Source organism: Archocentrus centrarchus, chromosome 5 (assembly GCF_007364275.1).
Source record: "Archocentrus centrarchus isolate MPI-CPG fArcCen1 chromosome 5, fArcCen1, whole genome shotgun sequence".
NCBI classification, from domain to species: domain Eukaryota; kingdom Metazoa; phylum Chordata; class Actinopteri; order Cichliformes; family Cichlidae; genus Archocentrus; species Archocentrus centrarchus.
In genome coordinates, this window is record NC_044350.1 from 20,947,500 (window position 1) to 20,974,931 (window position 27,432).

General features: G+C 35.2%; 2 protein-coding genes and 1 pseudogene across 4 annotated transcripts; all 3 read left to right on the top strand.

The window, feature by feature from the left end:
- The first annotated feature begins 11,818 nt into the window (after nucleotides 1-11,818).
- LOC115780073 (glutathione peroxidase 2-like) lies at nucleotides 11,819-13,575 on the top strand (annotated as a pseudogene).
- Nucleotides 13,576-14,313: 738 nt separating this feature from the next.
- On the top strand, nucleotides 14,314-15,902 carry brk1 (BRICK1 subunit of SCAR/WAVE actin nucleating complex). Its single transcript, XM_030729337.1, has 3 exons — nucleotides 14,314-14,501; nucleotides 14,967-15,049; nucleotides 15,145-15,902. The coding sequence occupies exons 1-3, from the start codon at nucleotides 14,384-14,386 to the stop codon at nucleotides 15,169-15,171; spliced, it is 228 nt and encodes a 75-aa protein (XP_030585197.1). The 5' UTR covers nucleotides 14,314-14,383; the 3' UTR covers nucleotides 15,172-15,902.
- Nucleotides 15,903-17,825: 1,923 nt separating this feature from the next.
- rbm5 (RNA binding motif protein 5) lies at nucleotides 17,826-27,098 on the top strand. 3 transcript variants are annotated; one of them, XM_030728645.1, is made up of 23 exons: nucleotides 17,826-18,001; nucleotides 18,106-18,264; nucleotides 18,399-18,468; nucleotides 18,888-18,961; nucleotides 19,719-19,802; nucleotides 20,073-20,133; nucleotides 20,490-20,555; nucleotides 20,666-20,826; nucleotides 20,913-21,010; nucleotides 21,450-21,537; nucleotides 21,622-21,690; nucleotides 21,927-21,993; nucleotides 22,457-22,557; nucleotides 22,665-22,821; nucleotides 23,219-23,310; nucleotides 23,413-23,601; nucleotides 25,276-25,416; nucleotides 25,495-25,578; nucleotides 25,741-25,926; nucleotides 26,011-26,085; nucleotides 26,191-26,291; nucleotides 26,395-26,524; nucleotides 26,602-27,098. In XM_030728645.1, the coding sequence occupies exons 1-23, from the start codon at nucleotides 17,927-17,929 to the stop codon at nucleotides 26,725-26,727; spliced, it is 2,454 nt and encodes an 817-aa protein (XP_030584505.1). In that variant the 5' UTR covers nucleotides 17,826-17,926; the 3' UTR covers nucleotides 26,728-27,098. The 3 variants fall into 3 exon arrangements, with proteins under 3 accessions (XP_030584505.1, XP_030584507.1, XP_030584508.1); XM_030728647.1 differs by having other exon boundaries at nucleotides 25,498-25,578; XM_030728648.1 differs by lacking the exons at nucleotides 17,826-18,001; nucleotides 18,888-18,961 and having other exon boundaries at nucleotides 18,195-18,264.
- Nucleotides 27,099-27,432: the final 334 nt, after the last annotated feature.

The window sequence follows — 27,432 nt, forward strand, 5'->3', positions numbered from 1 at the left end:
ATAAATTTTTAGTTATAATTTATTTACATATAAATTTATATACATTTTTTAGATTTATTTTTTATATTTTAATAGATATATCTAAATATACATATGTACTGTACTGTACATACTGTACATATATTATAAATTTTTTGTTATATTTTTATATTTATCTTTTTATTTTTATATTTATATAAATATTAAAAATATATAAAAAATATATTTATAATTTATATATTTATTTTTATATATTTATTTATATTTTAATTTTTATATATTTTTTATAATAATGAATATATATATATATATATATATATATATATATATATATATATATATATATATATATATATACATATACTGTTTGTATCTGTATGTACCATACGCTTCGTACATTCCATACCATGTATGTATGGCACATACATGGCACACATTTATCTTTTCATTTTTATATTTATATAAATATAGAAAATATATAAATATATAATATATATAATATAAAATAATAATATATTTATAATTTATATTTATTTATTTGTTTATATTTTTAATATATTTAATATATTTTTATATTAATAAATATATTAGTTAATATTTTTCTATTAATAAATATATTAATATATATTAATATATATACCACACATACCGTACGTACATACTGTACGTACCATACCGTACATATATTATAAATTTGTAGGTATATTTTGTATACATATATATTCATATACATTTTTTAGATTTCTTTTTTATATTTTTATATTTAAATAGATACATATAAATATAAATATACATACCGTACGTACCTTACGTACAATACTGTACCTACCGTATGTACCATACATACCGTACGTACCGTACATTCCATTACATACATACCGTATGTATGGCACATACCGTACAAACCATACCTTCCGTACATACCGTACATTCCACAACATATGTACGTACAGTATGTACCATGGTATGGTATATTATGTACGGACAATACCATACATATATTATAAATTTTTTGTTATATTTTTATATTTATCTTTTTATTTTTATATTTATAAAAACATAGAAAATATATAAATATATAAAATATATAATATAAAATAATAATATATTTATAATTTATATTTATTTATTTGTTTATATTTTTAATATATTTAATATATTTTTATATTAATAAATATATTAGTTAATATTTTTCTATTAATAAATATATTAATATATATACCACACATACCGTACGTACATACTGTACGTACCATACCGTACATATATTATAAATTTGTAGGTATATTTTGTATACATATATATTCATATACATTTTTTAGATTTCTTTTTTATATTTTTATATTTAAATAGATACATATAAATATACATACCGTACGTACCTTACGTACAATACCGTACCTACCGTACGTATCTTACCGTACATACCATACTGTACCTACCGTACATACCGTACATTCCATTACATACATACCGTACCTACCGTATGTACCATACATACCGTACGTACCGTACATTCCATACCATACATACCGTATGTATGGCACATACCGTACAAACCATACCATACCTTCCGTACATACCGTACATTCCACAACATATGTACGTACAGTATGTACCATGGTATGGTATATTATGTACGGACAATACCATACATATATTATAAATTTTTTGTTATATTTTTATATTTATCTTTTTATTTTTATATTTATATAAACATAGAAAATATATAAATATATTTAAAAAATAATATATTTATAATTTATATTTTTAATTTTTATATATTTATTAAATTTTTATTTTTCATATATTTTTATATTAATAGATAAATATATATAAATATACTAAAATATAAATTTATATGTACCGCACATACCGTACATATATTATAAATTTTTAGTTATAATTTATTTACATATAAATTTATATACATTTTTTAGATTTATTTTTTATATTTTAATAGATATATCTAAATATACATATGTACTGTACTGTACATACTGTACATATATTATAAATTTTTTGTTATATTTTTATATTTATCTTTTTATTTTTATATTTATATAAATATTAAAAATATATAAAAAATATATTTATAATTTATATATTTTATTTTTTTATATTTATTTATATTTTAATTTTTATATATTTTTTATATTAATGAATATATATATATATATTAATATTAGGGGTGGGACTTTAACGCGTTAATTTCGATTAATTAATTACAGGGAAATTAACGCGTTAAAATTTTTAACGCATTTTAATCGCACTTTGCACCGTGGAACGTTTCTCAGTGCACGAGTTCCCGGCATACAGATTATATCGACGCACAATGTCCAAATTAGGGGCTGCATCCTGCGAAGGACTCGGCCCACGTCTTTCGCAGCCCACAAAGGCCGGAAGTGAGCGGCTAGCCTTCATATCAGCTGCCGTCACCTCTGCGTAGCTCATGTCGCCTAGCAACCGTGAGTGTGAAGCACAGCTGTGTAAAAGCAGCTGTTAAACGGAGAACGAACTTTTTCTCCTTTTTGTGGTTTAATTTTAAGTCTTTAATTCAAAATAAGCTGTTAAAACAAGATGACACATTTCAACATCAAGGAATACAGCTGAGCTAATGATTATTTTCCAGCTATATTAAGTGAGACATTAATGTTGAATAAAACTATCCAGTTATGATGCTTAACTTTAATTTCAGGAGTTTGCTTATCACAGGAGCACTTCCACCCTTCGTTGGTCTGTGTAGAAGACTGGTGGGAAAATAAACAAAATTTTGAAGTTTAAGCTTATGTATATTGATTCATTCATCAACTAAACTTAAATTAATATTTATCATGTTAAATATTGAAATGCGATTAAAATGCGATTAATTTCGATTAATTAATTACAAAGCTTGTAATTAATTCGATTAATTTTTTTAATCGAGTCCCACCCCTAATATATATATATATATATATATATATATATATATATATATATATATATATATATATATATATATACTGTATGTATCTGTATGTACCATACGCTTCGTACATTCCATACCATGTATGTATGGCACATACATGGCACATATTTATCTTTTCATTTTTATATTTATATAAATATAGAAAATATATAAATAAATTTAGAAAATAATAATATATTTATAATTTATATTTATTTATTTGTTTATATTTTTTATATATTTAATATATTTTTATATTAATACATATATTAATTACTATTTTTATATAAATAAATATATTAATATATTTTAATATATATATATACTGCACATACCGTACGTACATACTGTACGTACCATACCGTACATATATTATAAATTTGTAGGTATATTTTGTATACATATATATTCATATACATTTTTTAGATTTCTTTTTTATATTTTTATATTTAAATAGATACATATAAATATAAATATACATACCGTACGTACCTTACGTACAATACCGTACCTACCGTACGTATCTTACCGTACATACCATACTGTACCTACCGTACATACTGTACATTCCATTACATACATACCGTACCTACCGTATGTACCATACATACCGTACGTACCGTACATTCCATACCATACATACCGTATGTATGGCACATACCGTACAAACCATACCATACCTTCCGTACATACCGTACATTCCACAACATATGTACGTACAGTATGTACCATGGTATGGTATATTATGTACGGACAATACCATACATATATTATAAATTTTTGTTATATTTTTATATTTATCTTTTTATTTTTATATTTATATAAACATAGAAAATATATAAATATATTTAAAAAATAATATATTTATAATTTATATTTTTAATTTTTATATATTTATTAAATTTTTATTTTTCATATATTTTTATATTAATAGATAAATATATATAAATATACTAAAATATAAATTTATATGTACCGCACATACCGTACATATATTATAAATTTTTAGTTATAATTTATTTACATATAAATTTATATACATTTTTAGATTATTTTTTATATTTTAATAGATATATCTAAATATACATATGTACTGTACTGTACATACTGTACATATATTATAGATTTTTGTTATATTTTTATATTTATCTTTTTATTTTTATATTTATATAAATATTAAAAATATATAAAAAATATATTTATAATTTATATATTTAATTTTTGTATATTTATTTATATTTAATTTTTATATATTTTTATAATAATGAATATATATATATATATATATTTAATATATATATATATATATATATATATATATATATATATACATATACTGTATGTATCTGTATGTACCATACGCTTCGTACATTCCATACCATGTATGTATGGCACATACATGGCACATATTTATCTTTTCATTTTTATATTTATATAAATATAGAAAATATATAAATATATAATATATATATTATAAAATAATAATATATTTATAATTTATATTTATTTATTTGTTTATATTTTTAATATATTTAATATATTTTTATATTAATAAATATATTAGTTAATATTTTTCTATTAATAAATATATTAATATATATTAATATATACCACACATACCGTACGTACATACTGTACGTACCATACCGTACATATATTATAAATTTGTAAGTATATTTTGTATACATATATATTCATATACATTTTTTAGATTTCTTTTTTATATTTTTATATTTAAATAGATACATATAAATATAAATATACATACCGTACGTACCTTACGTACAATACCGTACCTACCGTACGTATCTTACCGTACATACCATACTGTACCTACCGTACATACCGTACATTCCATTACATACATACCGTACCTACCGTATGTACCATACATACCGTACGTACCGTACATTCCATACCATACATACCGTATGTATGGCACATACCGTACAAACCATACCATTCTTTCCGTACATACCGTACATTCCACAACATACACACCATATGTACGTACAGTATGTACCATGGTATGGTATATTATGTACGGACAATACCATACATATATTATAAATTTTTATTTATATTTTTATATTTATCTTTTTATTTTTATATTTATAAAAACATAGAAAATTTATAAATATATTTAAAAAATAATATATTTATAATTTATATTTTTAATTTTCATATATTTTTATACTAATAGATGTATATATAAATATACTAAAATATAAATATATATGTACCGCACATACTGTACATATATTATAAATTTTTTGTTATATTTTTATATTTATCTTTTTATTTTTATATTTATATAAATATTCAAAATATATAAAAAAATATATTTATAATTTATATATTTAATTTTTATATATTTATTTATATTTTAATTTTTATATATTTTTATATTAATGAATATATATATATATACATATATATACATATACTGTGTGTATCTGTATGTACCATACGCTTCGTACATTCCATACCATGTATGTATGGCACATACATGGCACATATTTATCTTTTCATTTTTATATTTATATAAATATAGAAAATATAGAAATATATTTAGAAAATAATAATATGCTTATAATTTATATTTATTTATTTATTTATATTTTTAATATATTTAATATATTTTTATATTAATAAATATATTAATTAATATTTTTATATTAATAAATAAAATAATATATATTAATATATATACCGCACATACCGTACGTACACACTGTCCATACCATACCGTACATATATTATAAATTTTTAGGTATATTTTGTATACATATATATTCATATACATTTTTTAGATTTCTTTTTTATATTTTTATATTTAAATAGATACATATAAATTAGGGATTTTAAGTCCGATACCAATTCTGATATTTTGTCTGCCGATACCAATACAAATCCGATCTTTTTTAAAAAAAAACAAAAAAAAACAATTGATTTCACATGCCTGGATACATTTTACATACGTCAACAGTCTCACACACAACAAAATCAAAATCCTTTAGTTGTCCCACGTACAAGACTAAGAACCAGGGAGGGGTAGAGCTTTTCAGGCAGTGGCACCAAAGCCCTGGAACTGTTTACCACTCCAGCTCCATTTAGCTGACTCTGTGGAGTCTTAAAAAAGCAGTTGAAAACCTTTCTGTTTAACCAGGTTTTCTGTTGACTTTGTTTTTATTCTTTTTCTTTTAATATGATATTGTTAATATAGCATAAGGCACAATTAATAGCTTTATAATTATTGATAAAAAGGCCAATATATTACTAACAGGCATGCTAATAAACAACTAGTTGATGAATATGTATACCTTAATATAAATTGTTGCCATTATTTCCAATGGGAGGCTTGACATCATGTGTCTGATCTAAAGCATAAAATTTGGTCTACAAGATTTTTTCCCAATAATTATATATATATATATATATATATATATATATATATAGTTATTGAATTATTATTTAAAATGCTGTTCATTTAGGTGCTTTATTCACTGGTTATTTAATGTTTGTTATTTTTTTTATTTAAATGAGCTCTTCTGGACACATACCCATCCATCCATCGTTTTCCACTTATCCAATTCAGGGTCACATGGGGATGTTGGAGCTTATCACAGCTGCCACAGGGTGAGAGGCTGGGTACACCCTGAACAGGTCGCCAGTCTGTTGCAGGGCTAACACAAAGAGACAAACAACCATTCACACTCACATCCACACCTATGGGTGATTTAGAATCACCAAGTAACCTAACCCCACTATTTACATGTCTTTGGACTGTGGGAGGATGCTGGAGTACCCAGAGAGAACCACACAGATACAAAGAGAACATGCAAACTCCACACAGAAAGGCCCCGGGCAGATAGTGGATTCAAACCCAGGACCTTCTTGCTGTGAGGCAACAATGTTAACCATCACGCCACCTTGCTGCACTGGACACAAACCAAAACAAGTATTTTTGGTTCAGTTTCTGCCTTGTGTGGGGACATACAAACTAAGTTCTTTCTTATTTGGGACAGCCTGTCAAGCCTACTGCATGCGTTACATCTTCTTGCCATTCTGCTTCATTAATGTATGAACCGAAGAAGCTCTATCCAAAGAATTCTGCTGAAATCAGTATTCAGCTTTTAAGATTTTGACTTTCCTCTGTTTTAAGGGCTTTGATGCCAACACATGCTACTAGTAAAAATTATATTGCCATTATTATCACATCATTATTTTATATTTGATAAACCTCACCATGCACTGGATGCTCAGTGAAGATTACAAGAGTCAAATTCTTTATCTTTATTTCTTTATGTCCACAAATTCTACATAACATCGACTTATCAGTTCAAAAAATAATAGTGACTGCTTCCACTGAAGCTGTCAGAACTAACTGACAACATGCCAAATGCTTAAAATGTCAGTTGGATTGTAAATATCCAGTTAATGGTCTGATTGATATAATTGTTAGTTGCAAAAGCACAACTGGGAAACTTTACACAGAAGGCTATTTTTGATGCTTTCGCTGCTTTGAGATTTCACAGTGGGGCGCCTGAGCCAAGTGGATTTATTAACCATCACAGGACTCCAACTAGGGAGTCCAGAACAAAGAACCACTGCCAAAAGCACAAGCCTCTGTACACAGTCTTTGTTTTGCCCCTCTGCACTCATCGATACACAAGTGTGCTGTCTTTTGATGTTTCTTCAATATACTGACAGTTCATCTGAAGCAAAAAGTTCCGAAATCCAGCTCAAGGAGTCACGACTTGTTGTGTCTCTGTTTCACATCAGCTTCACTGGCTTTGATGAGGGAACAGGGAAAGTAGTGCAAAAAGGGTACTTTCTCCACCAGCATACAAAGCATTAAGGAGCCATGCTCAAATTCAGCAAGGCTTACATTTTAAATGTTGTAATAGAACTTTCCGAAGTGGCAAGAGGTAGAGAGATTTCATCATTCATTACAAAGACCAGTGTTCAACTGATACACATTTCCTGGCCTGTCACTTTTCAAGCTGCCATTCGCACAGCTCTCAACATATTGTAACATTAACATGGTCCCTGGAGATGGGTGTGTCATTTCATTGCTAGCCCATTTGTCATCCATCACTTTTTTTTAGACAATCTACATCTCCGGGACCACAAACCGTAACCCCAATTTTTCATTTAGAAAATCAAATTCAACAGAATTCTATACAACCTACATCCAGTTGGTTCCCGCTGATGTTTTTTGGGTGCAAAGGTGGGAGGGCAGTGGAGTGGGCACGCTAGGTCAGAGAAACCCCCCCTGGCCTTGAAACTGTGAAGAGGCTAGTACAGAAGAAGGATTTAGTGAGTGGGGCCCACAATATGTGTTAGCCGTTTGGAGGAACAGACAAAGCTGCTCCAGCCGTGTATCCATGGCAACCATCTCAGGACCAACTCAAGTTCTCATTGAGGTCCTTTGTTTCTCCAGAGGCTGTGATTAAAGGAGGTAAAAGTGAGAAAAACTAAAGAACAGAGGATGAGACTAGCCATGCTGACACTTATCCTCTGTCAGCTGCACTTTTGAAAATCCTTCCCACAGCAAATATCAGTGGACAGTGTCTCACTATTCAGACACAAAGTACCAGTCCTCCTGTCTGAGAGCACTCTCTGGAGCTCCTGATGCAGGGACTGAATGACATCCCGAGGCCTGGACACTAATGAGCTGAGATCATTACACCAATTATTTTAGCTTAGATCAGGACTTGGCTGTGACTGCGCAGAGGAACTAGGACCCACTGCTAGCCTAATTGCTGGCTTGGGAAAAAGAGGATGAGCATAACAAAAGGGTTTTGAAGCAGAGATGGGAAGAGTTCACTGCTAAACTCTGGTTAAATTCCATCACGCCGTTCTGCGTGAAGCTTGCTGGGTTTACGCACTTAATTCATTGAGGTTCAGCGTTAGTCCTGTAAACAATCAATATAACCAAGTTTCAGAGACAGAGGTTTACAGCAAATATCAGAGTTGAGTGGGTTGCTCTGAATTGGCCACAGGTGTGAGCGTGAGTGGTTATCTTCCTTCATGTGATGAACTGGTGACCCCCATTTCAAATATTAGTTCTGTCAGGTCTCTGTTTTGCACTCTTGTTACTTGAAATTCCTAACTCATGACATTGTAACAGGGCAGTAATTTTTGAATAACCATTTCAAGGTGCCACTCCTTGTTACACTTCTTTGTTTTGGTAGAGCCCAGTACAAACACAACTCAAGCCAGACTTGCTTTGAAATGTGGGAACAAGATTTTGGAGACCCAAGAGAGGGTGCAGTATTAAATATAATGAAAACAGATCCGGCTGAAATTATTTCCTGCCGTTTATAGGAGCTCTGGGGAAGGATGAGTTCACACAGGGAACAACTGGGAACATACACAGACATCTCAGTGAGAGCCAACTGACTGATTGTGCTGTAAGCAACACTCGGGTGACAATAAAGGAGACAACAACAGCTGAATTCCAGTGTTATAAGCTTTACCAGTCTGACATTTGATCTCTGTGGATGAAAAACTACACTGAAGTTGGCTGTGCTGGCTCACAGAACATCTGATGTGGTGAGCACTTTTAAACACGGGATCCAGAAGGCCGTTCCAAAGGGTTTATTTGTGACAGTTAATGCTTTGCTTTGATTTGGTAGACTTAATGGATGGATGGTTAGGTGGATGGGTAGATGGATGATTTTTTTTTTTCCTATACATCAAAATTAGAACAAATAAATACAGTTAAATAATACAGTATTATCAAGCTACTGAAATGATTAAATAAATTAGGATAACATAAATTTGCATCACTGATGAATCCACCATCTTTCCATTTTTCTTAAAGGTAACATATCAGGGATAATGTTCTTTGCTCTCAGTCTGGTAGTAAAGAAGTAACCAGGCCAGGAGGGGGGAGCTACACTGACTCCTTTGTGTGCCCAACAAATTGACAGGCGACAGAATATGATGTATGCTGGTGTCGTGACATCAGAAAGGGTTGATTTTAAATTTGTATCTTCCACTAAAGTTTCACAGGAGTTTATTTTTTATTTCTGAATTGGCATATTAAAGAACCTAATTTTATTAAATACTGCCCTAAGTCTCAGATCCTGTCAGACAGACTACAGCAACAACTATGCCAGGCTAATGCAGTCAGCTTAAAGCGTGAATTCATCACAACCAGCCTGGAAAGGTGTTTTATTAGCTGGTGGATGATTATAAAGCGGCTGTATTGTGCTAAATAAACTGTAGTAGTTTCACTCCCTAATATGCAATTCATACTGTAACATTATTTTTAAAAAATACTAAACTGAGTTCATTTGCTAATAATAATCAACACAACATTTTATATATATATATATATATATATATATATATATATAAATGTTGTGTTGATTATTATTAGCAAATGAACTCAGTTTAGTGTTTTAATTTGAACTTTATTTATTGAAATGGAACTCTATTTTTTCTCATGATGAACAGCAGAAGTACTACAGACCCTGCATTCAGCTGTTTTGAGACTGCAAATCAGCTATCCAGCAGTGCACTTGGATTACATTCCATGACATCTGAATCCACAAAACACACCACACCCTGAACAGATGTGCGATGGCAATGCTCAAGGGAAAACACAAAAATCAGTCAGTCCCAAGAGTCCCTGCAAAATGTTGGATTGGTTTAAAAAAGATAAAATGTCACGACTACATATGTCCCTAATATGACCATGTACTGTGAAAAGACACATTGCATCTGGATTAATATGATAAATCTGACCACAAAGCGGTCACTATACCTGCTGAAAAGTAGGGTATTCACCGTCTGGAACGGTCTTGTTTAAAGAGAATGGTAACATCGCCATCTAGCGGTAAACTGCACAGCCTTGAATAGATTTCTTTTTAAATGTCCACGTGAAGTTAAAATATTAACAAATACTTAAACATTATTAACATACCACAGAAAATAGTGCTGAGAATATTGCTAACAGATTTACCGTAGTAAAAAGTGTGTTGTTGAGTATACATTTTTATTTTATTTTATTTTGTTAATTTTTACCTTGGTACTGTCATCACAAAACACTCCAAAACGTGGAAGTTGTGGTCCTGTCATTTTAATTCCCAAAATGCTTTCCACACTATCAATAAGTTCCTCTTATGAATCTGTAGGCAGGACGGCCAATTACCACAATAACTTTTGAGCAGGTTCCCGAGTACAGGATGTAACGGATAGCAGATAACAGGATCCTGACCACACACATTCATCCAGCCTGACATGATGCCCTACCACAGGGGGAGCAGTTTCTAAACACAGTTAGGGTTACAGTATTATTAAAAGCCAGCACGTTTAATATGGTTAAACGTTTTAAAGGATTTGAGGGATTTCCACTGGCACTTCTCCAGTCATTAGTTCTCAAGTCATTAGTTTCACTAAGTGACAGCAATAAAGTGCTAAATTCAACGTAGCTTCCTGGGAAGTACCATTCATGCACACAAAAGGGGTGACTGTTGTTACAAATGAATCTGTAAATACGTGTTCATAACTCAGATGTAGTGCAGTTTCAGCAGCAGGTTTGTGTACGTGTCTAATGTCAAAATTAGTGGTCTTTTAATGAATATTGGCTTAATAAAAACGTATTATTATTATGCTTTTTTATTTATTTTTACTTACCAAAGTAACCAGAAACAATAATAAGCCTACATAATTACCATAGAGGTTTATCACATTTGTTCAGTTTTTGCGCCACTTTAAAGGTCGCTATCCATTAATAATAATAATAATTTGATACAAAAATGCAGATTCTATCCTGATAGCAGGTGAGAATTAAATGTTTTCAAATTTAATAATATATAATAATAAGTACCAATAGTTTGCACTGAGGGGTGTGTTAGATAGGTCACATGTCCCGCCCTAAGAATAAAAGCGAAGGCTGGACTTGAAGCAAATTTGGAACGTAACAAGGAAAAGCTTTTTTGTCCGAGTCCACGGCTTAAGTAGTCCAAATAATCGGAGTTTTTTAAAGAATGGCTGGTCATTTGAAAAGATTTTACGACGTGACAGCTAAGCTGCTGTCTGGAGAAACCCTCCGTTTCTCCGCACTTACAGGCAAAGTTGTACTCATTGAAAATGTGGCGTCTCTCTGAGGAACAACAACCAGGGACTACACGCAAATGAACGAGCTTCATTCTCGCTACTCCGCCAAAGGTCTCGTTATTTTGGGTGTGCCCTGCAATCAGTTTGGACATCAGGTAAACCGTGTTTGTTTTTTTCTTGTTTCTTCAGAATATGATGTGACAGAAACTCCGCAACGGCTCAAATAGGCCTGCCTTTCTTAACCTTTACTTGTAAGAAAAAGGGCCTATCCTGTCAGCGTATGTTTTAGTAACACAAGTTTTCAGTCTGAACTGAAAGAGTTTTAAATTTTGGTATGCCTTAGTTAAAATGTAGTAAGCCATAAATGTCCAAATGCACAAAAATGTTGCATATTTTAATGGTCGTATTAAAAGTATTAAAAGGTTGTGATTGTTACTCAAATATTAGAAAATTATCTGCGACAAATTAGCATTTTAGCTGGCATTGACACATGTTTACAAACTCCTGGTATAACACTGTTGTTAATAGTATTGATATTTTATTTTAAAAAGGACATTAATGCCTAATATTGGATACTTTTAAAGATGTTATATGTTAAATATGAATCTGTCAAATAACCATATCTGTCACAGGTACAAATATTTACCACTAAAACATTGTGAAATGGAAAAACACAGAAATGTCAATAAATCCCAAGTACAAATACACCCAGTACAGTACAGCCTGTTCACTGCACTTCAGTAATCATATACTCTTGTTTAGCTTGTTTAATTGAAAACCCACTTTAATGTCTACATTACATTTAACAGTTTTTATGTTTTGGTACAACAGGAGAACTGCAGAAATGATGAAATCCTAAGATCTCTGAAGTATGTCCGTCCAGGGAATGGCTTTGAACCAAAGTTTCAGCTCCTCGAGAAGGTGGATGTGAATGGAAAGGATGCCCACCCCTTGTTTGTCTATCTGAAGGAAAAACTTCCATTCCCCTGTGATAATGCTATGGCTCTCATGAATGATCCAAAGTACATCATTTGGAGTCCAGTGTGTAGGAATGACATATCCTGGAACTTTGAGAAGTTCTTGGTTGGTCCTGATGGGGAACCCTACAAGCGCTATAGCAGAAATTTCCTGACAAGTGACATTGAGGCAGATATTAAAAAGCTGCTTATGAGGCTCAAGTAAAGTGTGCTATGCAATGTTATGGGCCACTTAAGGCATAACAGTTATGACCACCTTGGCCAAAAAGATTAATCAGCACACGCATACAGTACCAATCAAAAGTTTGGTACTGTATGGTACTGGTACTGGATGTAAGGGGTGATTTATCATGCTCTCAGGCCTCAGATTTAAAATATATGATAGCAGTCCTGCGCTTGTTTGTGGTATTTTAAATGCCATGCACTACTGGGTTGTTCAGCCTTTTAACTCAATGAAGACACTCCTCTAAACATTTTTGTGAGGGGAGTATCTGATGAAAATGAAAAAGTTTGACTACCAATGTGTATGCCTTCAATTCATCACAAATATCTTAACTTGTCTGACCTTAAAAGGACAAATAAATGTTATCATACTTGTGTTGTGCTCATTTCTTGTTTGCAGTGGTGATGGACAGGTTGGCAAATGAGTTCAGGCAGGAGTCTCTGTGGATTATGACATTCACAGATGGCATTGTGATCTGTAGTGAGAGTAGGGAGCAGGTGGAAGAGAGCCTGGAGAGGTAGAGGTATCCACTGGAGAGAAAGGGAATGAAAGTCAGTAGAACCAACACAGAATATGTGTGTGAATGAGAAGGAGACAGTAACACTGAAGATGCCAGGAGTAGAGGTAGTGAAGGTAGATGAGTTTAAATACCTGGGGGCTCAATAAACAGTCCAAAAGATAGTGCAGACAGGGTGGAGTGGGTGGAGATCAGTGTCAGGGATGATTTGTGACAGAAGGATGGCAGCAATAGTGAAAGGGAAGGTTTACAAGAATGCCAGATCTCAGCAAGACCTGCTGAGATGATTTTGACATGTGCAGATGAGGGATAGTAGACATACTGGATAAACGATGATGAATATGGAGCTGCCAGGCAAGAGGAAAAGAGGAAGACCACAGAGACATACAGAGAAGTATAGTGGGGACAGGGTGAGATGGAGGCAAATGATCCGCTGTGGCGACCCCTAAAGGGAGGAGCAGAAAGAAGATTTGTGTTGTGCTCATTTGTATTAAACACACACAAACATCCTCCAGAAATGTATGTCAAAAATATAGGAAATTCAGGTGAATAAAAAAAAATCATGAGCAAATAGAACATTGTATATTATTTTCGCTTCCACGCGATACTTTCCGGTACTTCCTGGATGAAAGCAGGGGGATACGCCGAGCTGCAAGTCGTCCAACATGGCTGGCCAGGAAGATCCAGTGCAAAGAGAGATTCACCAAGACTGGGCGAATCGAGAGTACATAGAAGTAATTACGAGCAGCATCAAGAAGATCGCCGACTTTCTTAACTCGTTTGGTAAGCTTTTAACAAACTAACAGGGCAGTTTCGTTTGGATAACTAGCTCGACTTAGCTAGTTAAGCCAGCTGTTAGCCTTAATGTTGATGTTTTCAATGGCCACTCCCAGCTAGCAGTTAGCTCGATTGTTAGCTGTCAGCTTGTTGTTTTGTTGGAGGATTGTGACATTTGGAAGACGGATCGGCTTACATTTTGCTCCAACCATCTGTCTATTGAGAGTCAGTTATTTTAATCAAATTACAAGTACACCATATTGGGAAGATAACAGGGAAGCATTAGCAGGATACCGGAATCGCTAATGCTAGTCTCGCCGGCCCGGCTGTGATCTTTAAACCTTTTTTTTATTTTAACAAAAAGCGACGGTGTTTATTTTTGTTGAGGAGGTGTGTTAAACACCATTGATAAGTCGATGGAAATGCCATGCTTGATGATGGTAACCGTTAAATGCTGTTTATCCCCATCAGATATGTCGTGTCGATCCCGTTTGGCCACCCTGAACGAGAAGCTGACAGCGCTGGAGAGGAGGATTGAATATATTGAGGCAAGGGTAAGTGTACCACATGCAAACTGCCTTTTTTCCCCCCACTTATTTGAGTGCGCCTTTTTGTGAAATAACCATGACATAAACGTGTCTTATTACAGGTGACAAAAGGAGAAACCCTGACCTAGAACTGACCATGGAAATTCATAACATCTCCAACCTACCTGCCCATCCCTCACCCTCAATTTTTGGACTAAGTGTGATGGACTCCACCCTCCTATTTTGGGACCATGTGGACCGTTTCTTCTTTTTGTTCTTCTTCTTCTTTTAATATATATCTTATGGCTGGGCTTTGTATTGTTTTATCTCATGATGCATTTGTACAGAAGACGTGTGTCTGACTTGGCTGCCATTGCCTCGAGCATCATTAATATATATTACAAAACTAAGCTCCATAAGTATTGGTTTCAAAAATAAGCTGGAGCTCAGTTGTGAATTATACATTTTGTATCACTGCAGTTTGACCATCTGTGTTGTGTCCAAATGAAAGATGTATCAAAAGAGAAACATTTGTCTGTGCCAAGTTGAACAATTATTGCATAGTTACACTGATTAAGGGCCTCGTTGTACAGTATTTGGTGATGTTTCAGAATTTAAATACTGTAATAAATTACCTTAAATCACATTGTAGCTGAACTTACTCAACTTTAGTCACCAATTATGTTGCTATGTTGACAGTGAGTCCAGTTATAACTATTCAGAGTAATCAGACCGACAGGCGCACAACGTGTAAGCAAACCAGTGCTGTATACAGCTTATTAAATAGGTCAGAGTGCTGTTGTATGCAGGTTTTGGTACACTTAGTAGAATCCATTGCAGATGGCGTTAATGTTGAACAAATGTTTTATGACTAATAAATCATACTGCATAAAGAGTTGTTTGCATATTTATTTAATTACACAGTGATGGAACATGTAACTGCACAAGCAGCAATGTGGTACAAATAAAAGGTGAGGTACGGCAGTATTTTTTTCTCCAGTAGAAACTAACAGATTTCAGCACACTGCCGTATACCGCTATTACGAAAAGGTACCGAACACAGCCAATGAAATGGCGGAATGTGGCCTGTGTGATATTTTTGCCCAGAGTGTTGCCTGTCAGGCAGCGCTTCATACGCTACAGCATATTCCTCCCGGATTTATCCTTCCATCTATTTTCTTTTTTCTTTTCCAGTTCAGGGTCATTCGGGTGCTGGAGTCTATCCCAGTTTTCGTGACTTGAGAGGTGGGGTACATACTGTGTTGCAAGGCAAACACATAGAGACAGACAATCATTAATGCGTAGTCAATATAGATTCACCAATCACCAATGGGTAGGAGGTGGAGCGGGCCATCTACTAATCAGAATGTCGGTGGTTCCAACCCCGACTGCTCTAGTCTACATGTTTAAGTGTCCTTGGGTCTGTGACTGTTAGGTTTAAAGTCCTTAGGCATAGAAAGAGACATTTGCATGAATGTGTGTGGATGGATACGGTTTTCAGTAAGGAAGCATTTGGAGCATAAAGAGACATATTTACTGTGCCTCAAACTCCACAGAGTAAGGCTCCAGGCTGGATTCAAACCCAGGACCTTCATACTATGTGGCAGCAGTCCTCTGTCTGTAAAGGTTCATCTGTCCATTAACCACCAAACACTTTTTTGTTGTTGTTGTTGTTATGACAAACATAACAGTGACAACAAATACTTACGGACCGACGAGGAAATAAACAGGCTGGGACCGCTCGCTGCCTGTAAGACAAGCTCGGGGTGGACTTTTACACTGACCGTGATGCATCCGGGTAACACTGATGCATCTTGGGATAAAGAAGGTGCCATCGCGCATAAGTCCTTGAACGTGAGATGAATTTTCGTGGTCACAATTTTTTCAGTTATCGTTTTGAAAAGTAATAGTGCGGGGGAAAACATTATCAACAAAGTTACACTGGTGAGTTCCTTCGCATTGGAGTGCAAACTAAAGCTTCCCGCGGTCTCTTAGTACCGTTGATTTTGGCGTAAGCGACGTTAAATAAGTGTGGGTGCATGTTATGGTAAACAACAAGCATTTTGAGAATATTCGACTTTTAGAGGAATTGTAGTGTGTTTGTAAACAAGTAAAACCACAACATGTATTTTATAGCTCATTTTTCTGCTTTCTAGAGGCGTGTGAGTGCGGACGCTGTGAGAAAAATGGGGGCTGACAACAGGTGAGTAGCGCCATGGTAGGTGTGGCTTATAATGGCAGCATTGTGTTAATTTAAGCTCCGATATTTCGACTTCGGGAAATTGATAAGCCAAAGTGTATTGAAAAGTCGTGGTGAAACTAAAACAGCAACCGGGTCGTTTCTAGCAACGCCCCTAAAGGTGTAAAACCCGACAAGGAATTCCCTCTTAAACCAAAAAGTAATTGTAGTGATTCGTTGTTAATCATACTACAGGTAACAGTTTTTCTGGCAATCATATTCTCTCTTAATGAGTATAAACTATGATCGGCATCAGATGTTATGAACTTGACCTGATGAACAGGATGGGCATTTTAGATTAAGTTATATAAAAAAATAAATAATTGCACTGATAGACGCTATGCAGAATACAAACCATACACGCTTAGTATGCTCATAGCTAAACCCTACATTACCACTAATAAAACTAAAATGGAAAGAAACGGTTTGAAATTTTATACATGTTAAAGCCTTTCTGGTGTGCTTTTTTTTTTTTTTTTCTAAATCAGTTTTATTTGAATTATGTTTTAAAGGGATATCGGTTGTGCTGCAGTTTACTTTTCTCTTCACTGGCCTTCTAGGATTAGTCGAACAGAGCGTAGCGGTAGATATGGTTCCGACCAGTCCCGGATGAATCTGAGTGGCGTGACAGACGTGAGCGAGACCAAGATCGTGGTGATCACAACATGCGTCGCTGGGGTGAAGAGAGACGTGGTGATCGTTATGAAGGAGATCGTCGAGGATCGCGAGATAGCCCAGAGGTACTTATCTTAATATCCATAGACATCGAACTCTTTTGCAATAGTTTATTTTATAAAAAAAATACCTTGTGTGCTGACACGTTGTTGATTATTTTCTTTTAAAGCAAAGAGAGAGGAAGCGACGGAACAGTGATAGATCAGAAGATGGCTATCACTCAGATGGTGACTACCAAGAGCAGGACTACCGAAGGGAGCCAGGGGACGAGAAGAAGAGCAAGACCATCATGCTCGGGGGTCTATCTCCCCATGTTACTGAGGATGATGTAAGTATTCATTAATCCTGCTCATGCGCAGCCTTTTGTGCTTTTGCTTGGTTGTATTATAGAAGAGTACCTGATTAAAGGTGTTAACTTTTAAATCATGACATTAAAGTACACCTTTGTATGTCGCTGTTTAGATTCGTTTTGCCATAGACCAACTTGAGGGACCGCAGCCAGTGGATGTCAGACTGATGAAAAAGAGAACAGGTGAGAACAAGTCATGTGACGGACCCTGACCTTCCCCAAGTCTTTGACCATAGAGCCAATCTGCTTCCATTCAGACCCATTTTCCCATAGAAGTTAGGAGATAACTGTGTCAGAGTACTTGAAAAGGATGTCAGAATATTGATTCAAGGCTTATCTTGTACATTGTGGAACTCTTTTAAGGTAAGTAAGAGCAGCATTGATTGCTATGAGTAAGTCAGCTGGCAGACCCATTTTGTTGTTGTGTGGTTCAAACAGTGGTATTCTGCAGGATTACTTGCTATGGTAAAACTCCTAAGGAGTGGCCTATTGTGTACCAATCTGGCCCTGGGTCGGGAAGCAGTTTGTGGAAGAGTTTGAATAATATGCCCTTGGACTCTTAACTAACACGCCTCCCGTCTATATTTGAATGCTGTCTCTAGGTATAAGCCGTGGTTTCGCCTTCGTGGACTTTTATCACTTGCAAGATGCTACCCGATGGATGGAGACCAATCAGGTTGCTTCACAATCGCCAAGTCTAGTTTTAATCTTGGGGATCTGGAAAAATAACCCAAAAGGCAACCAGAATGTATTGAATACGTAGTGTGGAAACTGTATAGAAAAACTTATGGATTGAATGCAACAGAGCAAATATAGAGATGATTATATTGATTTAGAATTTCATGTATTAACAGATTATCTTTAGTTAATTCTATTGGCAAATAGGCTTCAAGCTGCAGATTTGACTGGTTTTGTTAAGTCATCTCCTTAAGGAATCTGCATTTAAAAATATGAACACACTATTTTTGCTTTGCAGATTATGGGTATGTTAGTTCTTTTCAGATTTCAGTGTAAACTCAGACTAGTCTTTTTTTTCTTTTTCTTTTTTTTCTAACCTTACCTCCCCCCCCAATGTATGGGAATTGCTATTTTTGTATTTTTGATTTTTTTAAAATCTTTTTAACAAAATTTCCTTCTTTAACATTTCTTGGGAAGCCCATGCATTTTTTTTTTCTTTTTAAAGCAGTCAGAAAAGTCTGTTAGGGTCACATTGTACACTCTGCTCCAGCTCAGCCTGGGCACGCGGGTCCCAAACACCAAAAGAACCCTCTTTACATCATGCTGACATACACATCATGTGCCTGTCTGTAACTCAAAGGCTATCTGTTGGGGGTCCCTCTCCCCCGTCCCCTCTCCCTTCCAAAAGTGCTTGCTCTTTTGATGAGTTGAATGCTCACCATGAACACTTGAATGATTTTGTTCTCCTCTTACAGAAACGTCTGACGATCCAAGGGAAAACCGTAGACATGCACTACAGTCACCCCAGAAACAAGTATGAAGACTGGCTCTGCAGCACTGTAAGTTGATGTCTCGGTTTTATGGTCTCATTGTCCAACATTTCTTCTAAAGAACACTGCACACACATGTGATAGGCCTGTGAGCTAAAACTTTTGCAGTCCTGTCATCTTATTTTGTTGTACACCTACATTTGGATAAGTGGTAAAGGTTAGGTTGTGTCTTGGGTAAGTATGGTATGCTGTACCAATATAGTTGCCTGTTCTCTGAGGCAGCACTGTTCAGGGCTTTAGTAGGTGTATAATCAAAATGATGTGAACGGTTACTTGCAGTGTGGCCTGTACAATTTCCGGAGGAGGCTGAAGTGCTTCAGGTGTGGAGCAGCCAAAGCTGGTAAGTAGTTAAATCAACAAGAGGCCACTGACTGCAGACATCTGGGCAGCCTGAGTCCACAGGGCTGGGATGCAACACCAAGTTTGTGTTTTTGTAGTTGTTGAGACCTAGGATGATGTGGATTGTCACTCTAATAAGTGTATAAATATTAATTGGCCTGAATAATATAAAACAAATAGTGAAACACACAATACACAGTGTAGTTCATGAAATAGAATCATAGTGTAAACACTTTCTTTAAGGAGAGCTTTTCCATACCACTTTACACCTCTTTTTTTTTCTTTCTTTTTTGCTGCAATCACACACTTCTGGTGGTTGTATTAATGCACTTTTTACTTCTGTCTTTCTCTCAACAGAAAGTGAAGCGAGCAATAACGCTGGAGTTTCTGAAACTCAACCCAGCGGAGATTTCTATGGCGATAGTAAGAGCTTATCCAGTACCGAAGCAATGTCATGCTTAGTTTGGAACAAAAATAACTCGATTCATAGTAGATTGTTCCTAAATATTATTTTGTTTTTTAATTCCTTACAGCAATCATCCTTAGAAATATTGCTCCTCTGACCACTGTGGAAGCCATCATGACTGCCCTTTCACCATATGCCAATTTATCATCCAACAACATTCGTCTCATTAAGGACAAGCAAACAGGCCAGAACAGAGGCTTTGCCTTTGTGCAGCTGTCCTCACCTTTGGTAATTCTTTTAATATATACATATGAAAAATTTCTCTTTGAAAAAATGTCTGTATATCACTTAATATTTATTGATCGTTTTAACAGGAAGCATCTCAGCTTCTAACCATCCTACAAGGACTGCAGCCGCCTTTAAAACTAGATGGAAAAACAATTGGGGTGGATTATGCCAAGAGTGCTAGAAAGTAAGTAGTCCTCGTTTCTTTTCTTTTTTTTTTGACTGCAGGAACTTCTCCAGTTGGACTTTTTCTGACAAAGAAACGTGAGCCATAAAAGTCAACACGGAAAATTGCAACAAAGCACAATCCCTGCTTCCTTAATCGTTGACATCATTTTGGTCTTACAGATTCAAGTTTGCATTCACTTGAGTTGTGTTGGTGCACTCAGAACTGTCGTAAAAAGATTTGACCACATTGCAAGCCTTGTGGTTCTTTACTAGACGGCTTGAAAGTGATGATTAGAGGCCTAGTTTTTGTAAACCTATGTGCCACCACAAGTTCCTGTGGTCAAAAGGCAGCTAGAATGTGTGTTTTAGCTCCATCTGTGACTGTTGCCCATGTTCATTCACAGTGAAAAGAGAGCCTCGCTAAGGTGGAAATCATTTTTTGCCCTTTTCTTTATTAGGGACCTTTTATTACCTGATGGAAATCGAGTCAGTGCCTTCTCTGTGGCCAGCACAGCTATTGCTGCAGCCCAGTGGTCCTCAAGTCAGGTAGGTCTATTTTATATCTGCATCCTCTTAGTTATCACCCTCAGTGTTGGCATCACAGGCTCATAGTCAGTGTTTCCTTTTCAGCCACAGCAGAGCTCAGAGGGAATGTCAGAGTACAGCTACCTGCAGGAAGGCTATACTCCCATGTCCCAGGTTAGTAAGAAGAAAATTATGCAAATATTAACAAGCGCTAGAAGATCATTTCTGATTTCTTTTGAATAGTGTACTTCGATAAAACAGCTCTGTATCATCACCTTATGTCAGCTATGTGAGACCACAGCAGCTTCCTGACCATTGTGTTACTGACAACAGCAATTCAGAGAAAACGTGGTTGTGTAATGACATTATAAAGCTACACATTATAAAAGACCAATCAATTTTGTCAACAGGACTACCAGGCATACTACCAGCAAGGAGCAGCAGTCAGCACCTCTCAGGGAAATGGAATTCTAGGAGGTGAATCACTTTTGAAATAATTAAGTCTTTGCTCAGTAACTGTTAACTGTATAATTTTTAGTATTTTAAAATGTATTTGCTTCTCAGCATTGCTACCAGCAGACAAGACTAGAAGATATTGTGACATTGGTTCACACTGAAGTTATAGTTTTTTGGGGTTCACTTGCTGATATGTTTGAGGGTTTTTCCATTTCTTTTTAAATCTGTGTCCTAATAGACATTTTGACATTAACATCATGTTAAGATTTTGGAGGCGTGCACAGCGCTCTGACCCTTTGTTCACTTTATAAGTGTATGTGCATCTTTAAAGTAGCACAAAAAACACAGCAATAATGAAGTTGCCTCTTTTTAGAAAGATGCTCAAATATATTTCCTCTGCTTTCTGAACAATGTAATAATTGGACTTTGTTTTCACAGTGATCTTGAGGGATTTTTTTTAAATGGTTTGCTTTTGAACTTGTAGCTGCCCCAGGTGTAAAGATTGTTCCAACTGCAGTTGGAGTTGTGATATCACAGAATGCGCAAGTCTACCAACCCCATATAATCGCACAGCCTGCTGTGCAGGTAGTGTACACATCTGTTAATACTGTAATAACGTTATTTTATAATATAAATTTATAATATAAATTACTAATGTAACAATCTCTAAATAATCTGTTTATTGATTGTAGGCATTGCCACTTGCCCAGCAGTTGGAGGCAAAACCCCAGACTGGACACCTTTCAGGAATTGAAGCTGCATCTGTGCCGGCTGCTACTGTAGCAGCTGCTACTGTCACTGCTGCGGGGACATTAACTGCCTCTGGACAGACGGCGGACACCGGTGTTGGTATGAGCACATAAGATCCCTTAAAACTGGCACAGCTGAACTGTGACATGCATAGAAACATCTCCCAAGGTCACTGTCATGTGTGTTGAAGTGTTTCTATGGATAGAGCTTGGCTAGAACTACAGTCTGCAGTCTCTAGTTTAAAAGGGAAGTTTCTTTTTTTTTTTCCTTTGATGTGCCTAAACAAATATGTAGGGCATAAGGTGACCTGATATTGTATTATTTCTTTAAAACCCATCATACAAGAGATGTCTGCCTGTTAACTTGCATCAGTAAACAAGCTTGGTAGAAATAAGGAATCAAAAACTAAAATACTCTTTTATTTATGTCTTTTTCTCATTTGCAGAGAAACATTTTTACTGCCATTGTTAATGCTGTTGTGTTCTATAATTGACAGCTGTTCCTGATACATCCACCTATCAATATGATGAATCTTCTGGCTATTATTATGATCCTCAGACTGGCCTCTACTATGACCCAAATACACATGTAAGTAGCACATATCCACCTCGTGTGAGTTGTGTGTTTTTGTGTCTGGTCTGTGAGTTGATCTTTATTTTTTTAATGTAAATTGGTGTTTCTCCTTTTCAGTATTACTACAATTCTCAGACTCAGCAGTTTCTTTACTGGGACAGTGAGAAGCAGACATACGTACCAGCCAACCCAACAAACACTGGACCAAATGATAGTAAAACAAGTGGTTCTGCAGCGACAGGCACTAAAGAACCGAAAGAGGGCAAGGAGAAAAAGGAGAAGCCCAAAAGCAAGACAGCTCAGCAGGTGTGTTTATAAATCCTGCATTACCATGTGTATGTTACAGGGTTTGTATGGGTGCTGGAAATCATTGAAAATGCTTAGATTTTAATATTGTGTTTTCAAGGTTTGAAAAGTGTTTGAATTTTGGATGTAGTGCTTGAAACGGCTTGAAATTGTAAATTTTATTTTTTCTTTAATGGAAAAAGAAGAAAACTGTCTGAATAGTTTGCTTATGAGATGGAGAAAAAGTGAAAGTCTAAAATGAAAATTTCTTCACCTGGCCTGCATGTGACCTGTCAGTCTGTTAATGACCTTTTGCCCCTATGGCAAGCCAAACACCTATGTTGCCTCAGGTTCACGCTCTCGTAAGGAAGCTTTACCTGTGCAGAGCTGAATTTTATGCACGTGAAGAAACTGACTTTTGACCGTTTAGGCGCAGCGTGGAGATGTTGGGTCGTAATTTTAGGGCTCCCTGTGTTTCAATTCCTGTATAAAATTTGATTAAAACCAAAGTTTTCAAAGAATCACTGGGATGAGCAGGTTCCAGTGCAGGCTGTTTATTAGACATACTGGTTACACAAAACGCAGACAAAAACCAAAACATAGATAGTAACAGAACTAAGACGAGAATACACACACACACACACACACACACACACACACACACAAAGACGGAGAAGAAGAGAGAAACAGAGACAGAGAAAGATGCAGAAACAGGAAGAGAAGAAGAAGACAGGAAAGGGAAGAGCAAAAGTAAGGGTGCGAGACAAAGAACAAGCACCTTATTTTATATCTTTAAAGATGGTAACTGCCCACTTGCCTGTGACCCCTCCTAATTTACATAAAGTGTTGTCCCCTAAAACCTGAACCAGACCAATCACCTTTGGGCTCCACTAATTCCACGTGAAACTACCACCCCAGAAATACTCCCACTGACAGCTGTTAAAACTCCCACTATAAAACACAAATGTAGGTGGGTCTTCAAACCCAAATTTCAAGGGCCCACTGTCCTAAGCAACTTGAACTTTATTAAAAAGGTGATACAGTGTTAACAAAAGGTTGTGCATTAGATAAAAGTGAAGCTTCTAAATATCGATGAGTGGTTTTAGCAGGAGCTAAAAGTGAGGCCCTGAGCATCTAAGGGACTGAATATAGCAGGCTTCAGTTTTATGCTACTGATCTAAAGCATGCAGTGTTCATTAATCCAGTGTGTGTGACTAATATAGGTACTAATAAATTATATAAATTTGTAGCAATAAAATACCAATATCAAAGTGATTAAAAATTCCCAACAGAGCCTAATGTGATTGGTCCCTTTGATGGATGGTTCAGGTTAAACCGGATTTGCTCACAATCTGGAGAATGAAGTTTCCCAAATTAACTATGAGTAGTTGTTTTCTGTCAAGTGACTTATTGCATAATACCATCTTTTTAATGTGATTAACCAATGTGAAATAATTTTGAGTATGCGTGTATGTACGTGTGTATGTATTTCTATAAATATGTATCCCAGTGTTAATGTGCTGGAAAATCTTGAAAATGGACCTTGAAAGTGCTTAAAAAATGCTTGAATTTGACCGTAGAAAAGGTGTATGAATCCCGATATTAATCCTGAAGCAGCTTTTTCAAATTTTCTGTTCAGTTTTCTTCATTTCTTCATATATTTTCAGCTATATATTTAAATCTGTTTTCCTGCAGATTGCTAAGGACATGGAACGGTGGGCTAAAAGTCTCAACAAGCAGAAGGAAAACTTTAAAAGTAGCTTTCAGCCTATTAGTCAAGAAGAAAGGAAGGAGGCAGCAGCTGCTGACGCTGGATACACTTTGTTTGAAAAGAAGGTATCTCATTAGCCTTCAATGTTAAAACTGCGTGTGTAATGCTTCTTTGTCCTCAGTGGATCTACTTTTCTTTTCCAGCAGGCAAGTCTGGACAGACTCATCCCAGAGATGCTGAGGGCCCCCGAAGAGGAGGCACCAACCACCTCAGTCACTTCATCAAAGGTGAGTATTTTCTACACCTCTCATTTTGGTTGGCTACATTCCTAGCAGTATGATGATGATTATTGGGAGATTTAAAATATATCCAAAAGTGTTAATCTTAGTAATACTCTGGTCTTACACATGCAAATAATTCTTATGCTTGTTTATCCATGGTGTGGTTAGTGTGGCCTTGTGGCAGCCTACAGTGGAGACAGTGATCCTGAGGAGGGAGGAGTCGAACCTGATGGTGGGGAGGGAGGCCAGGATAAGCTGACAGACTGGAAAAAGTTGGCTTGTTTGCTGTGTAGGAGACAGTTTCCCAATAAAGAGAGTCTAATCCGGCATCAGCAACTCTCTGACCTCCACAAGGTAACATTAAATGTATTGTCTTCAGACCTAACAATGAATATAGTAAAAAGAAACACGCTCATTATTCCATTGGTCTCTCCAAAGAAAAACCTGGAAGTTCTCCGGAGATCCAAAATGAGTGAAGCAGAGCTGGAAGAGTTGGAGAGAAAAGAGACCGAGGTACAGCTTAGTATAGAATTACTCACCTACTTCTGAGTCATTGTCTCTGCCTTTTTTAATATGGATGAATTTAAAATTCAATGTTTTTATTTTTCTGGTCTATAGATGAAATATAGAGACAGAGCAGCTGAGAGAAGAGAAAAATATGGCATCCCTGAACCCCCGGCACCTAAAAAGAAAAAATTTAGTCAACCAGCACCAGTTATGTAAGCAACTTTGTTTAATTTACTGATTTGTGTGAAATGTTGTTCCTCTAGTTTTGTTTGATTTTTGTCATTTAAAAAAAAAATGTTTCTCTTTCATGTACAGTAACTATGAACAGCCCACTAAAGATGGCCTTAACAGTGACAATATTGGGAACAAGATGCTGCAGGCCATGGGCTGGAAGGAGGGGAAAGGTCTTGGCCGCAACCAGCAGGGCATCACAGCACCAATTGAGGTATTTGCAACAATTATGGTGTCATAGTTAATCAGTAACAGCTCTACAAAGTACTCAACTCTGTATTTCCTCCTCAGGCACAGTTGAGAACGAAGGGAGCTGGACTCGGCACTAAAGGAACCAACTACACACTCTCTCCTTCAGACACATACAAAGACGCAGTCCGCAAAGCCATGTTTGCTCGCTTCACTGAGCTGGAATGAGTCATTAGTCTGAAGCTAAAATGATTTCTTGAAATAGTCTGCCAATGAGCTGTTGCTTTTTGATGTGGACCACCACTGTGTCTGCATCAAGGGACGCAAAAAGACGTTCCTAACAGTATGTCCATCTGTGATCCATAAGTTATACCTCTTTCTGTAAACCAGTAAGTGTAGAAAACAAACATGGTGTAGGCATACTGAAATAGTGAATAATATAATTTATAAATTGTACATTTGCACAGTGAATTTCCTGGTTTTCTGATTTCTTTTATATTTGTTCAGTGGTTTGATTTCTTTAGTCTGAGCATGTTTAAATAATTGTACAGTTTATACAAAATGTGGTTTATTTGTACAGAAATAAACTTGTAATGTTATTTGGTATGGTCTTTATTTGAGCAGCTTTTCTATCTATATCTCTATCTAGATAGAGATATATATATATATAATATTTTGCATGCTTTTATTTTGAAGGCGCAACATAGTCATGTTCACTGGTAACATTTGTGTATACACTGGTAACAATTATCTATGCATTTGTAACATTTGTCTGTGCATTGGTAACATAATATGGATAAGAAAATTACTCAAATAGGGCTATTAACTGCATACCAACTCTACTCCTCACAACACAACTGATGGTAAGAAATCCAAGAAATTAACCCTTAACATGGCACGAGTCTTTTATTTATTTATTTTTTTATTTAACAG

Excerpts from the sequence above, each read along its gene's own strand:
- brk1 (XM_030729337.1), top strand. The coding sequence starts at position 14,384 with ATGGCTGGCCAGGAAGATCCAGTGCAAAGAGAGATTCACCAAGACTGG. Across the intron at positions 14,502-14,966 it reads CGACTTTCTTAACTCGTTTG|ATATGTCGTGTCGATCCCGT; the intron begins GTAAGCTTTTAA and ends TATCCCCATCAG. Across the intron at positions 15,050-15,144 it reads TTGAATATATTGAGGCAAGG|GTGACAAAAGGAGAAACCCT; the intron begins GTAAGTGTACCA and ends GTCTTATTACAG.
- rbm5 (XM_030728645.1), top strand. The coding sequence starts at position 17,927 with ATGCGTCGCTGGGGTGAAGAGAGACGTGGTGATCGTTATGAAGGAGAT. Across the intron at positions 18,469-18,887 it reads ACTGATGAAAAAGAGAACAG|GTATAAGCCGTGGTTTCGCC; the intron begins GTGAGAACAAGT and ends TGCTGTCTCTAG. Across the intron at positions 26,086-26,190 it reads TGGAGAGAAAAGAGACCGAG|ATGAAATATAGAGACAGAGC; the intron begins GTACAGCTTAGT and ends TCTGGTCTATAG.